This window comes from Gracilinanus agilis, chromosome 5 (genome assembly GCF_016433145.1).
Source record: "Gracilinanus agilis isolate LMUSP501 chromosome 5, AgileGrace, whole genome shotgun sequence".
NCBI classification, from domain to species: Eukaryota; Metazoa; Chordata; class Mammalia; order Didelphimorphia; family Didelphidae; genus Gracilinanus; species Gracilinanus agilis.
Window position 1 is genome coordinate 252,993,087 of NC_058134.1, and position 14,584 is coordinate 253,007,670.

Genomic DNA, 14,584 nt, shown 5'->3' on the forward strand with positions numbered 1-14,584 from the left:
AGGAGAACCTTATACACAGAGACTGATACACTGTGGCACAATTGAACGTGATGGACTTCTCTACTAGCAGCAATGCGAGGATCTAGAACAATTCTGAGGGACTTATGACAAAGAACACCATCCACATCCAGAGGAAGAACTGTGGTAGCAGAAACATAGAAGAAAAACATCTGCTTGATCATATGGGTCGATGGGGATATGATTGGGATATGACTCTAAATGATCACACTAATGCAAATATCAATAATATGGAAATAGGTCTTCATCAGTGACACATATAAAACCCAGTGGAACTGCTCATTGGCTGTGGGAGAGGTGGGGAAGAACATGAATCATGTAACCATGGAAAAATATTCTAAACAAATAAATAAATAAACTTCTTTTAAAAAAAAGAAAGACCTCTTAAAGGTGTTTGCCTCATCTTCTCAATTTCACTTTTTGCTGGAATAGTATTTCTTTAAAATAAAACATGATCCTTCAAAAATATTACTCTATATCTACAGCTAACACATTTTCTAAGAACTATTTTTTAAAAAATGGCAAAAACATCAGCTATCAAAGAAGGAAAGGAAAAATGGTTCTTGGTTGCAAAATCTTAATTATGACTTTTTTAAAAGTACAAAACCAGGACCTCATGAAAGCATAACATCTAACTAAGAACACAATTGTTCTTAATGTCTCGACCTTCAATTTCTTCAGATTTGTTTTCCCAAATTATTATCATTTTATTTGGCTCAACTTTTAAAATATACCTTACAAACCCCAGCCAAGGGCAAGAAAGAAATTATTCCATTGGTTTCTTCCTAGTGATCCATAATCACAGAGAATGCGGGTAACAATGGGTTACAAAAGTCTCACTGTGCTAAGAAGGTCTAAGGGAGAAAGAAATCAAAAGGTAAAACTGCTTAAGAGACAGCTAGATAGCACTGAAGATAGAGTTCTAGGCCCTGGAGTCAGTAAGTGCTGAGTTCAAATCCTTGTCCTTGGAACCAATAGTATCAATTCTAAGAGAGAAGGTAAGGCTTAAAAAAATGTATTGGCTCACACTAAGGCTTCTGAGAGGGAGAATGGCTGTGATTGCACTAACTACTGGGAGACTTTATGCCACTTGGGAAAATGACACATGTAGAATATAATTCAATTATTTTCCATTTTATGTATTTTTATGCTTTTTAAAAATTATCAGTCACATTTGCCTGAACTTGAATGTGTTGAATTCACATAAAACAAGGTCCTACTGTATGTGTATATGTGTAAATGTATACACATATTACCCACCAAAATTAGAAAAGAATTGTGTGTGTGTAGGTGTATTTCTTCATCTCATGTTAACCCTGACAACCACGCCACCCTCCACACAGCATGACAGGCACTCCATTTGGCCAAAGCCAGATCACCAAGTGCCAAGTCTGTAGAAGAAGCTGCCAATGGAATCAAATGTTTTTCACTTACTGGGGGTTGGTGGTGAGTCATTGACTTTAGGAAAATTGGAAAACAAACCAGATGTTTCCTTGAATGAGCAGCAAGCACATACACTTCCAGGGCCACCAAAACCCCCTGGTAGGACAGGGATGCTATTAAAAGTATGTTATGTTCTGTACAGCTAAGTTAGATAACAATGAAATTTAATGAGTTTTTAAATTTTAATTTAAATTTTAATTAAAATGTCTATTTCAAGGACTTGTTTATCTAGCTCAGGGATACTTAACCCTTTTCAGTGATGCCTTGGTTCTCAGAATAATGTTTCTAAAAACATAAAATAATACATAGAAATAAGACAGAAAACATCATTTTAAACTCAATTATCAAAATAATAAAAAATTATAGACATGAGGTCAAGATCCTCTGATATGAATTTCATGATTGGGAATATAGACATTACACAAACATACTCTCTCTCTTACATACAAACACACGCACAAAGAAAATCTCATTTTAGCCAGAACTCATGAACTTGAAAGATCATGGAGACCTAGAGAGGTAGTATATTCTCTAAATTAATAATAATTAATTAATGATAATTGATGTAATTCTAGTCCAGTATCCCCTCTCCCTGAGGAGAGCAGAGTTGCAGTTTCTGCCTTAACTCCTCCTTCCTCTCCTCAAAGGAATTAGAATCTTTTGAAGGAGAGTGAGGAAAGGAGATGCTAGAGATCTATCTAGTCTTGCTTCCCTTTGAGCCACCCCTCAGCCCCTTTCATAAAACACCCTTCCCCTTGATACATAGGAGAGGGAATAGCTCTGTTATATACATATATTACTGTCAATTAGTTTGCACATGCACGTTTTATAAGAAACAGTGACTGGAGAAGGAATGGTAATACATATGTCTGCTATGAACGCAAGGCATAGCCCTCTCTAAGGGAGGGGAAATAAAAGGCAGAGGAGTTGCATATTCTGAAGTCTTCTCTCCTTTTGAACAATAAAATAAATACAACCAAATCTCTCCCCTCTCCATAAATATATTTTCACCAACCAAAAAAGGCAAGTATATAACTTCTATTTTTAAGTGACTTGAATCTATACCAGATCATATCGGTCAAGACAGGCAACAAATATTTTTAACACTTTTAGCTGTTTTTTGACAATTATAATAACCTCTGTAGGATGTTCCAAATAGCCTAGTGAAATTTTAAGCATGAAGAGATTTAACAAGTTAAAACTATGCTTTGACATTTGGAATAATCTGCATTTCTAAAAAATGAATTTTAAATACATTTAATGGTAGTTTGGAATATGTTACCTCATACAAAACAGTTGTATTCCCATGCAAGAGAGGTCCATAACAAATATAGGAATGCCCAACGACCCAGCCTAAGTCAGAAGCTGCCCACCAAACCTAGAAAGCAAAATAATGACACAATCAGAAAGATGTGATCAAAGGGATTTCATATCCTCTGAATTTAAAAGTCACAATGACCTCTCCAGGATACTGATGCTAAGAAAGGTTCCATATAAATCCAAATATTTTTTGAACCTTTTGGTAGGGGGCAAAGGCCTGGAAACAAATCAAGAAAGGAATAGCTAAATAAATTGTAGTATGTTAATATAGTGTAGTAGTACTATGTTGTAAGGGAAAAATGAATCTGATTAATACAGAGAAGCCTGGAAAGACATTCATAAATTAATGCAAAGTGAAGAAAGCAGTCAAGATGTCGCTATACTTGCTGACTGACAATCAAAATGGATAAAATAACAGTCACAGAATAATTAAAAATAATTGTTGAAAAAATTTTGAAGAACACCACAGACCCCCCCAAAAAAAGATATATGGGAAAATATTTTTCTTCAATGCTTTTTCATATCTTTGGGATCCAAAGTTATCAAATACTACATAAAAATCTCATATTTTTCAATATGTTGATAAATTTCGCTAACTCCCCCCTCTTCTTTTTTATCATTTATTTTTTTTCTTCCAGATATAGTAAAGGATAGCAGAAGGAAGAGGGACATGGGAAAATTTAGACAATATGAAAATAAAATCTATTATTAATGCTTATTTACATATAAATGTTTAATTATTTTGTCATCATTTGGAGTTAGATGTCTGTTGACTGAGGAATTTCCCAATCAATTATGTCTTATGATTATAAAGTAATATAGAATCTGCATAAGAAACTATAGTTTTAAGTTCTTTTGTTTGACTATGCACATTTATTATAAGGTTTCTGTTTCATTTTTTCTTTGTAATGGAACACCAAAGGAGGTAGAAAAAACATATTTTTTCACTGAAAAAGAAGCAATAAATATGATGAATACAGAGAAGCAATGGAAGATGTAAAAAAAGTGATACAAAGTTAAAAAGGGCTAAAAAATCAATATACACCATGACAATAACAATGTAAATGGACCAAAAAACAGCAAAGCAAAATTACAAAGATGCAAAATTACAAAGAATAAGCTTAACTTCAAAGAAGAAATATAAGAAGCCACCTGCCACTACTGCTTTGCAAAGGTATCTACAGTGTAAAATATTATAATTAACAAAACATCAAAATTTAGTATTTAATTAATGTTTTAAAGTATGCCAAGTGCTTTTTTACATATTAGATGTCCTGGTTATTCCATTGAAATGGCTCTCTCTCCAAAGTTACTTATGATCTCTTAGGTGCCAAATCCTTTTCTCAACCCTCATTCTCCTTGACCTCTTCTGCAGCCTTTAACAATATTGATCACTCTCTCCTCCTTGATACTCTTTTCTTTCTAGGTCTTCAGAACACCACTCACTCTCTCCTGGTTTTCTTCCTACCTTTCTGATGTTCTATCTATCTTCTCTGTCTCATTTGCTGGATTCTCCTCCAGACCATGCCCACCAATCCTAGGTGACTCTCAGGGTTTTGTTCTGAACTCTCTTCTCTTATCCTTCTATACTTCTTCACTTGGTAATTTCATCAGCTCCCATGGGTTTAATTATAATTTCTCTATTGATAATTGTGAAATCTATCTTTTTGGTCCCGTTTCTAATCGTCTAAAACCTGACATGTTCAACTGCCTTCCTGACATCTCAAACTGGATGTCTAGTAGACATCTTAAAACTCCAAAAAGAGAATTCATACTCTTTCCCCCTAAACACTTCCAATTTCCAACCTTCTCTATTACTGTGGAGGGCAACACCATTCTCACAATCTCTCAAGCTCACAATCTAGGAGCTGTCTTGGATTCTGTACTTTCATTCTCCAGTGCCCAAGCTGATGCCAAATGTCTAGTGACCTCATCTTTGCAACATCTCTCCAATATGCCCTTTCTCTCCTCTGGCAGTACCACCACTCTAACAATTTATGCCCTCATTATCTCATGACTGGATTATTGCAATAGCCTGCTGGTGGATCTACTTTCTGCAAGTCTCCACTCATTCCAACCCATTTGCCACTAAAGTGATTTTCCTAAAATGCTGGTCTGATCATGCCACTCCTTTACTCAGTAAGTTATAGGGGTTTCCTATTGCCTCTAGGAGAAAATAAAAAAGCTGTCAATCAAAATCCTTCTTGATCTAGTACCATCCTGCCTTTCCAGTCTTCTCACACCTTACTCCTTTCCATGTCTTTTTTTGATCAAGTAACTCTGGTCTCCTGGTTGTTCCTCATGCCTAGAATACTTTCCCTCCTCCTCTTAGACTACTGACATTAAAACAAAATCTATTTAAAAATGTACATTTTAAAAATGTCAATAAATGAATTATAAAAACAGAAACAATTACCTCTCCTGGTTTCAGTCCATATATGGAAGACATGGTCCAATTCAGCATTACTGCATATCCACCAGTAGGTCTGACCACACCCTAATTAAAAAAGAATCTAAATTAAAACTAATCAAAGTTTATAGGAAGGTTTGCTTATTTTCTTATTATTATTCTCTCCTATATACCACCTATACAATTACACATAATGTTTCCCAAATGCCCAGTGCTTGGCAACCAAATTCTATTCAAATACAGATCAGCACAGTATTGTATATTTAAAGTTAATGGATTCCTGCTTTCAGTTTAAAAAATTGTATTTTTTTAGGCCCAAATGTATTTTTAAAAATTTTTTTAAACCCTTAACTTCTGTGTATTGGCTCCAAGGCAGAAGAGTGGTAAGGGTAGGCAATGGGGGTCAAGTGACTTGCTCAGGGTCACACAGCTGGGAAGTGTCTGAGGCCGGATTTGAACCTAGGACCTCCTGTCTCTAGGCCTGGCTCTCAATCCACTGAGCTACCCAGCTGCCCCGTCCCCCCAAATGTATTTTGTAGAGAAGTATTTTGTAAAGAAGTTTAGAAAGACAGGACAGGAAGAAAGCATTTAAGCTCTTTCTATGTACTAAGCATTTCACAAATATTATATCATTTGATACTTACAACTACCCTGAGAAAATAGATGCCATTATTATCCCCATTTCATAATTGAGGAAGCAGAATCAGACAGAGGTTAAGTAAATCAATAAGGGTGACATAGCTGTAAGTTTCTGAGGCAGGATTTGAACTCAGGTTTTCCCACCTGCAGGTCCTCCACTCTATCTACACCATTGGGTTTTATACCGATACTGATGATATAATTTGATCTGTTTCTAAAGTTGGAAAAGTCATACAGCTGATTCCTCATATGCCATTATGTGGTGTGTGTATATATTTATAATGTTTCTTCTTTCATATAAATTTTCAATGGAATTATAGTTAAGCTTAATCCCTCAATTATTAAGTAGTCCCTTAGGTCCTCTTGCAATTTTAATTCTTATGAGATCAAGGTGTTCCATGAATTACAGCCATATTGTATCCACAAGCGATGACTAGCATTTAAAAGATGGGAGTGTGAAGCACTGAGCAATTTTTCATTTAATATTCAGACATTTGCTAATCACGTACTGCTTACCTATAGTACTATGTACCTACTAGGGACTGGAGATATAGAGACAAAATAAGAAAATGATGCAGGAGACTTTTCAAATCTGATTAGGCCCAGTGCTATCATTCTACTAAATTCTGGGTCTTGCTCATCCTATATCTGCAATGTCCAAGACACATGAAGATACACACACTGAGAGACTAACTCAATGGGTTGCCTTTTGAACCACAAATCAAATATTGAATGACATGCATTTTTCTTCCACTGTGAATGGACAGGCCAATCTTTTTCAAATGATTGTTGTTGTTTGTCCTTTTTTCCACAGAAAACAAATGGCATCACAGGGTCGTGTGCACTTGACTTGCACATGAACTGGATTTAAATGAGGAAGAGTAGCACAAAGTCATCAGCCTCACTTTCTCTTCCATAGTCATCAAAATCCAGTGGGAAGACGAAAGGTATGATGACTGGTGAAGACTTTGATGTCTTCAATGCCTGACCAAGGACTAAGCCCTCCACAGTGCCTGCTTCAGCCATCTTCATGGCTTTTGGAAAACATTGTTCTCATATACCCAATTCAACTAGGAGAAGTTTTCACGTGTTTGGGGTAGATGTTCCCATAACTTGCCAATAGGTTGAGCCTTTCAACCAAGATGCATTACCCAGGGTAGAGCCACAGTACATGCCACAACTTCTTGGAGCCACGGGTGAGAATAGGATGAGAAGCAGACACCAAAGGGGAATGACTAGCCCTGAAAATGACTCACCAGTTCCTTGTGCCAAAAGTACTAGTCTTCCCTGAGCACCTCACAAACCTCTTCAGATGGCTATGACATTATAGAGAGTTTATAGTTTCTAGAGAACTGATGCAATTGGTCTAGTGTCATTAATCAGCAAAAACATTTAGAGAACCATGTCCTTTAAAGAGAATGTTTTTATTATTCCTCCTTTTGGGGCATCCTCCATGACACTGGTAAGCAACCTGGGTGAACACGTCTGTCTGATTTATGCCTCAGAAAATGTTGAAACCCATCAATGGGTATCATCATTAAATGGGATTAAATGATGCTATCTGTCAAATAAATAACACAGTGCCTAGCATATAGTAGAAATTTCATAAGTGTTTATATTCTCCATCTCCTCCCTCAGAGAGTTAAATATAGTTATCTCCATGGGTATATTTGTCAGAGGCTGTTGTGGTTTTAACATAGGTACAGAAAACACTTGATTTGAGGACAGCCTTTAAGATTGCATTTTGTTTCACCAAAAGCTTTTTGGAAGTATACAAATAGTAGACAGTGAGATATGACATTCTCTGTATTTCTCAGTGAGTTGTGTTTCTGAAGACATGGTGTGCTGTGGGAAAATCATCTCTTAGAGCCTCCTGGGGCCCTTCTCATATTTTTATTATGCTAGAGGCAATCTATTACAGATGAAAAATGTTATATAATATGACTAGAACTTCTAGTAATGATTCATCTTGGGCAGGATTCAAGGTATGCTTGCCTTATCCTAGATTGGTTTCTGTAGTAAGCATTTTGTTAGGACACCTCCAATGTGTGCTTTTTAATCTAGTGTTACAAGAATTCTGCCCCTCACCCCACATCAAAAAGACAATGAAGCTCCAATAATTTGGCACTTCTAAAACTCCTAGTAAATTTATTAACTGGGTACTGTCATAAATTCACAGATACTTAGCATTTACAATATTTTATGAAAGATCTTATAGTTTATTGAAAAAAATAAAACCTGTCCTAGGAAAATTGATTTAGTAGATTCCCTTTCATAAATTCAAAACACAATATGCACTTCCATTAGATTCAGGCCAATGTGGCTCCAAGAAGCTGTAGTATGCCCAACAACCACACTCTGGTAAAAAGCCACCTTGGCAGATGAAATAAAAAAAGTCGATGGTAACTAAAAGGCTTCCAACCCATCAGTGAGTTAGGGGGAATGTCTACCCTAAAAATGAAATGAATGGATGAGAACCATTTGTTCCAATGGCCAGGAAAATGGCAGAAGCAAGCATTGTGAAGAGCCTAGACTAGAAAATGGTCAGAAATGGTCACCACTACATCACAGGCCATCACCAGTCATTCTCACTTTTATCTTGCCACTGGACTTGGTTGACTCTGGAAGAGACTGATGGAAAGACTGATGAGTTTGTGTAACTCTGCCTCACTTGAATCCAATTCATGCTCAAGTTATCACTCCATGATGTCATTGTCCTCTTCGAAAGGAATGAAAAAACAACATTAAAAAGCAATGGTGAAAAGGCAGCACATTACAGAGGATAGAGAACTGGCCTCAGTCAAGAAAGTACTGAGTTCAAATATTGCCTGGAATTCACACTAGCAGTCAATTCATTTAATTTCTCAGTGCTCCAGGCAACCCAGAGAGGTTGCACAATAGTCAGAGATCAAATAAGCTTTCCACACTGATGAAATCACTGTGAAAATAATTAGAATTCATGATAAAATAGATTTAATCTCTAAAGCACACACATACATGTGTTCACACCAGAGGAGTAAAAAAGGCATTGACCTTTTGACTGCAGTTACTAAAATTTCTCCTCTCTTTAGGAACCACTAATAAAACATCAATCTCAAACTGGGGAACACAGGCTCCCCCCACAACCCTCATCAGGAACACCTGGTGTCTTGACCAATCTCAGAAGCCGTTTCCCTGGCACCTGTGAACTGCTTTCTGGGCTAGATGATATGGTTAACATGCAGCCTGGCTTTCTAGGGCACCAGGGGGATATCAGCAATTCTAAAACTCCTGCCAGTACACTTTACAGGTGCATTTTCCAATTGAAACCAAAGAGCTTTTCTTCCAAAGTCTTCTCATCCATCCTCTCAGGACGTGGCTAATTATTTCATCCTCCAGAAAAGTTCTCTTTTGGCACAAAACCTTGATTAATTTGATGCTAATCAACTCATGAATAGCTTTCCTCTAAAAGCACTTAGTCATATCTAGGGAGAAAAAAATGTAGCATTTCCTCAAAGATAATTTTGTAACCCATGGTTACAAAGACAACACAATTGATATTTTTCCCCATGATATATGTTCTGAAATAATTTCTTGCATCTTATAGGAACCCTGGGTTAGAGTTGGAAGGAACCTTGGAGGTCAAGTCGAATTCCTTCACTTTACCATTGAGGAAGCTAAGACCCAGAGAGAAGAAATCATTTACATGAGGTCAAATAACATTATTATTATTACATACATATGTAATAAATGACATGGGTGGCATTCACATCTGGATCCTCCTGATTTAAAATCTAGCACTTGACTTAAGTTGCTCAACAATTCTAAAAATTATAACAAGATAAATTCACAAATTATACAGTATTCATGGATATCAATGGCAATATTAATTACATCTAGTCTCTCCTCTACAAAAAATCCATTATAAAGCAAATTTAAATGGATGGAAAATGACATGTTTATTATCGCTATAGGTTTATACATCATATTTCTAATACAGTATACTTATTAATTAACCTTTTCAAACTTTTGTAAAAAGTTTATATAGAGTATCTGATTTGATCATTAAAACAACCCTGTGAAACATATACAATATAAGTGGATGTTATTATCTCCATTTTACAGATTGAGAAACTGAGATTTACGGAAGTCAAGAGAGTTGTCCATGTTCATACAACTAAATATATGTATGTGCACTAATTGGATTTTTAACCCTCCAAGATTTCAAAACCAGAATTCTTTCCATTACTCTATGTCATCTCTAAGATTAAACTATAATTAGTTTATTTTTAAACCTCAAATATGAATGAAATCTATACATTTTCAATTATGCTCCCAAAAGTCACACCGTATCTTCTACCCATATTTTCCATGTAATCACACCTATAAATGAGGATAATCAAGTTTGTCCAAAACATGAAAGACCACGCATGGAAAAAATAAGACAAGTAATACAAATTTTGTTTCACAACATGAAGAACAGGATAATATATATTATATGATAATACTTATCTGTTTTTTTGGAGGAGAATTGGTAGTGTGAGGAAAAAAGAATGAGACAGATTTTTGGACATTGCCAAAGTGAGAATTTGTTTCTCTTGGATAACACATGTTAACAAAACATAAACATTATATTATTATGTTACATATATTTTGTTATATATATATAAGTTTAAAATAAATATTAACTAAAAAGTCATATATGTGAAAATAGTTTTTAAATGGCCAGAACCACAGAAATCCAAAGCCTATTAATGGCTTGATTCCTTTCTGTGGAGGTAGTATCTTCCTTCCCTTCATTCCTTAAAAAGCATTAACAACAAAATAATCAGAATTCCTTTGGAAGGGTTGCCAACAAAGAAAAATTAATAGAAAATACAGAGGAGGGAATAAAACTATTTCATTTTTTTATACTAACTGATATTCCTAAGGCCTGACACATAGAATAGGGTTTGCTTTCCACAGCCTTATAGACCACCAGAATTATAAGAGATTTTGGAAATGAACTCAACTAGGGGTTACATCTTTTGATACGTCATGAATCATTTTGGCGGCATCTAGAAAAGACTATGGATATTCCTTTCAGAATAATTTTTCTTTCTTTTTTTTGGTTGGTTTTAAACTCTTACCTTCTGTCAGAATGTACATGGAGTATTGACTCCAAGACAAAAGAGTGGTAGGTGCTAGACAATTGGGATTAAGAGCCTGGCCTTGGGTCACATAGCTGGGAAATGTCTGAAGTCAATTTTGAACCCAGAACCTCCCATCGTCAGGTATTGTATTCTATCCACTGAACTACCTACCTGCTCCAGGAATAACATTTTTTAAATAATTGAAGTACCTGGTAAATTTCAATCAGAGATTAGTAAAAATATAGATATTTTTTCCCTCCATCAAAATTCACAGATGCCCAACAATCTACCTACAGACCCTAGGTTAAAAAAAACCTCATATAATCCAACTATCTTATTTTATAGGTTTTAAAACTTGGAGTGAGCAGATTGGTCAATATGAAAGGAAAGTAATAAATGTTGGAGGGGATGTGGCAAAACTGGGACACTAATACACAGCTAGTGGAGTTGTGAACTGATCCAACCTTTCTGGAGGACAATTTGGAATTATGCCCAAAGGGCTTTAAAAGCATGCATATCTTATGATCCAGCCATACCACTGCTGGGTTTGTATCCCAAAGAGATAATAATGAAAAATGTTTATACAAAAATATTCATAGCTGCACTCTTTGTGGTGGCAAAAAATTGGAAAATGAGGGGGTGTCCCTCGATTGGGGAATGGCTGAACAAATTGTGGTATCTGCTGGTGATGGAATAAGGAACGATAAACTGCTTGATTTCCTTACGAGCTGGAAAGACCTCCACGAACTGATGCAGAGTGAAATGAGCAGAACCAGGAGAACATTTACACAGAAAGTGAAACATTATGGGATGATCATATGTAATTGACTTTGCTACTAGCAGCAATGCAATGATTAAGGACAATCCTGAGGGACTTATGAGAAAAATGCTATCCATATCGAGAGAAAGAACTGTGGGAATAGAAACGCAGAAGGAAAACATCTGATTTTTCACCTGTTTATATGGGTATTGGATGTAGGATTTTGGTTTTTAAAAGATTATTACAAAAATGATTAATATGGAAATAGGTATTGAGTGATAATATATGTATAACCAGGTGGAATTGCTTGTCGGCTCTGGAAGGAGGGAGGGGAAGAAGGGGGGGAGGGAAGTGCATAAATCATGTAACCATGAAAAAATACTTAAAAATTTAAAAAATACTCTCAATTGGAACAAAAAAAAATTAGAGTGAAGTTATTTGCTCAAACTCAAACAGCTAATTATTCAAATGATTTTTAAATTCCCTTCTTTGGTGCAATCAATTAAACAAAAGAAATTAAGTTCCTACTGTGTGTCAGGGATTATGCTAGAAGCTAGGGACAAAAACAATCTTATTCAAGGGCTTCTTCCCCTTACTTTTTTATGACATCAGGAAGGAATCACTGAAGCATTCATGGCTGTAATTTCTGACCCTGGCTATATGTTCAGTCAATCCTCTCTTCCCGTGATGAAGGAAGAACCCATCTTCTCTCCTTTCTCTTTAATTCCTAGGTGCTCTATTTTACTCAAGTTCTTCAGAATTCTACAATGGTTAACTGCTGTAGCCTGCTCATACCCATCAAATGTCCTTCCACTGTCCTCTCTGTGATAGCAATTTTTCATTCCAATGGAGATTGGTGCATTCCACATTAATATCTGCCTAAGCAAGGATACAAGTCATTTTTTAGCTTCCTATCAATTAGGCAATATCCACATGTGTTCAAAGCAGCCAGATGAAAGCATTTCCCAATAGCTAGATGTCTGACATCATTTGTTGAATAAACAAATGTATATGGGTAAGGCATCTGCATGAATTAATTTTCCCACTTTTCATCTCCCACAGTCACACTAGAATATCAATATTCATGCAAATATTCATGTGGTTGGCAACCTTACTGTGATACTTCAATGTCGTTCTACAAACCTTTGTCTCATTGTGGGTGATCAAAGCCTGCGTTCTGTAAAGATCAAAAATCTCCATTGTGAAAAACCACATAAAAATCCATATATTTCAGAGAAGCACATAATCTTTATTGTCTCTAGACAAAAAGCCATATAGTTAATGTTCACACCATGGGGCTGCAATTTGAGAGGAAAGGCCTGAAAAACAAAGGGAGGAATTTGTCAAATAGATCTGGTAAGATCCGGCCATTTTTACACAATCTCTCAGTTTATTGACTGAGCATCAGAAAGGACTTTAAAAAGAATTATTCCCTACCCTCATTCTGTGGGTGACATGATGAAGAAAAGCTGTACTGAGTTGAGACCCAGTGTAAGGAAGCTTATTTTAAAGAGTCAGAAAACATTTTTGATATGAAAGTTAGTCAAACACTGGCTAGTTAACAGGAGGGATCAGAGAATTTATGTTCAAAAATTAATCAGGGGCAGCTGGGTAGCTCAGTGGATTGAGAGTCAGGTCTAGAGACGGGAGGTCCTGGGTTCAAAGCTGGCCTCAGACACTTCCCAGCTATGTGTCCCTGGGTAAGCCACTTGACCCCCATTGCCCACCCTTACCACTCTTCCACCTATGAGCCAATACACAGAAGTTAAGGGTTTAAAAAAATTTTTTTTTAAATTAATCCTTCAAGAACACAAAATTTTAAAACTGCCGGATATTCTTATAAGCTCTGATTGCTCATGTCCTAAGAAATAATACCTATCTTTTAAATATTATTTTATTGTTATTATTATTACAATATAATTGTTGTATTACTACAAAACAAAATTATAGAACATTTGCTATTCATTTCCCCCCCTCCCCCATTATTATTGTAAGCTTCAGAGGCAGTATGAGGGAGTAGATAGAAAGCTGGTCTTAAAGTTAAGAAGTCAAATCCTACCCCACAGGATCCCTTTTCTGCCTTTTAGATTCCCAGGCTTCCTTCAAATCTCAACTAAAGTCCAGTCTCATCCATGAAGCTTTTCCCATCCTTCTTCCTGTTGGGATTATGTCCAGTTTTTCATGTATTGGAAAAGCCCAATGTAGGGAAAGATAGATGGCAAAAGGAGAAAGGTGATGACACAAGATGATATAGATTGACAATGTTAGTGAAACGATAAATATAAATTTGGACAGACTTTGAAAGGCAGTGAAGAATGGAAGGGCTTGATGGGCTATGGTCCATGGGGTCTAAAGAGTCAAAAAGTCATGTTGTCACACCTCAAAAAAGAAGCAATTGAATGATGTCAAAATCATGTTTGTACATAGTTGTTTCATATTGTCTTCTCCATTACGAGCTCACTGAGCTGGAATTATTTTGGGGGCTTGGGGGAGGGTTCTTTGATTCCCCAATACATAGCACATGATCTAGCACATAGTAGGGATTTAAGAGCTAGTTAACTTGGTGACAGCCTCTCAGGGCTCTAAGGAAATCTGTAAGACTATAAAAGTTGTGGCAGTCATGCTCACCTGTATTTATAGAGAAAGTTTTCTTACCTAGGAGATCCCTATACTAATGAAATCCCAGGTCATTCCCATTCCTCTACAGGTATAGACACCTATATAAACAGCTGCAGTAAGGTTTGATAGATAAAGGGATGGTTAAGTTAAAGAGAATTTTCTACCTGCACTTGGTAGAGGAAGTTCTTCACCAGGCAATCCCTTCACCAGTGAAGTAGTGAGTCCCAGCCTCACCAATCCTGCAAGTTTATTTTCTGCACCATG

The 14,584-nt window shown here is 36.2% G+C and overlaps 1 protein-coding gene across 1 annotated transcript in view; it reads right to left on the reverse strand.

Moving 5' to 3' along the window:
- ACSS3 (acyl-CoA synthetase short chain family member 3) overlaps positions 1–14,584 on the reverse strand; it is a 248,451-nt gene that overhangs the window by 130,467 nt on the left and 103,400 nt on the right. The window contains exons 5-6 of the mRNA XM_044679177.1: positions 5,198–5,278; positions 2,744–2,839 (exon numbers count right to left, since the gene is read on the reverse strand). Of these exons, the coding sequence (XP_044535112.1) occupies positions 2,744–2,839; positions 5,198–5,278 (177 nt within the window). The remainder of the gene's footprint in view (positions 1–2,743; positions 2,840–5,197; positions 5,279–14,584) is intronic.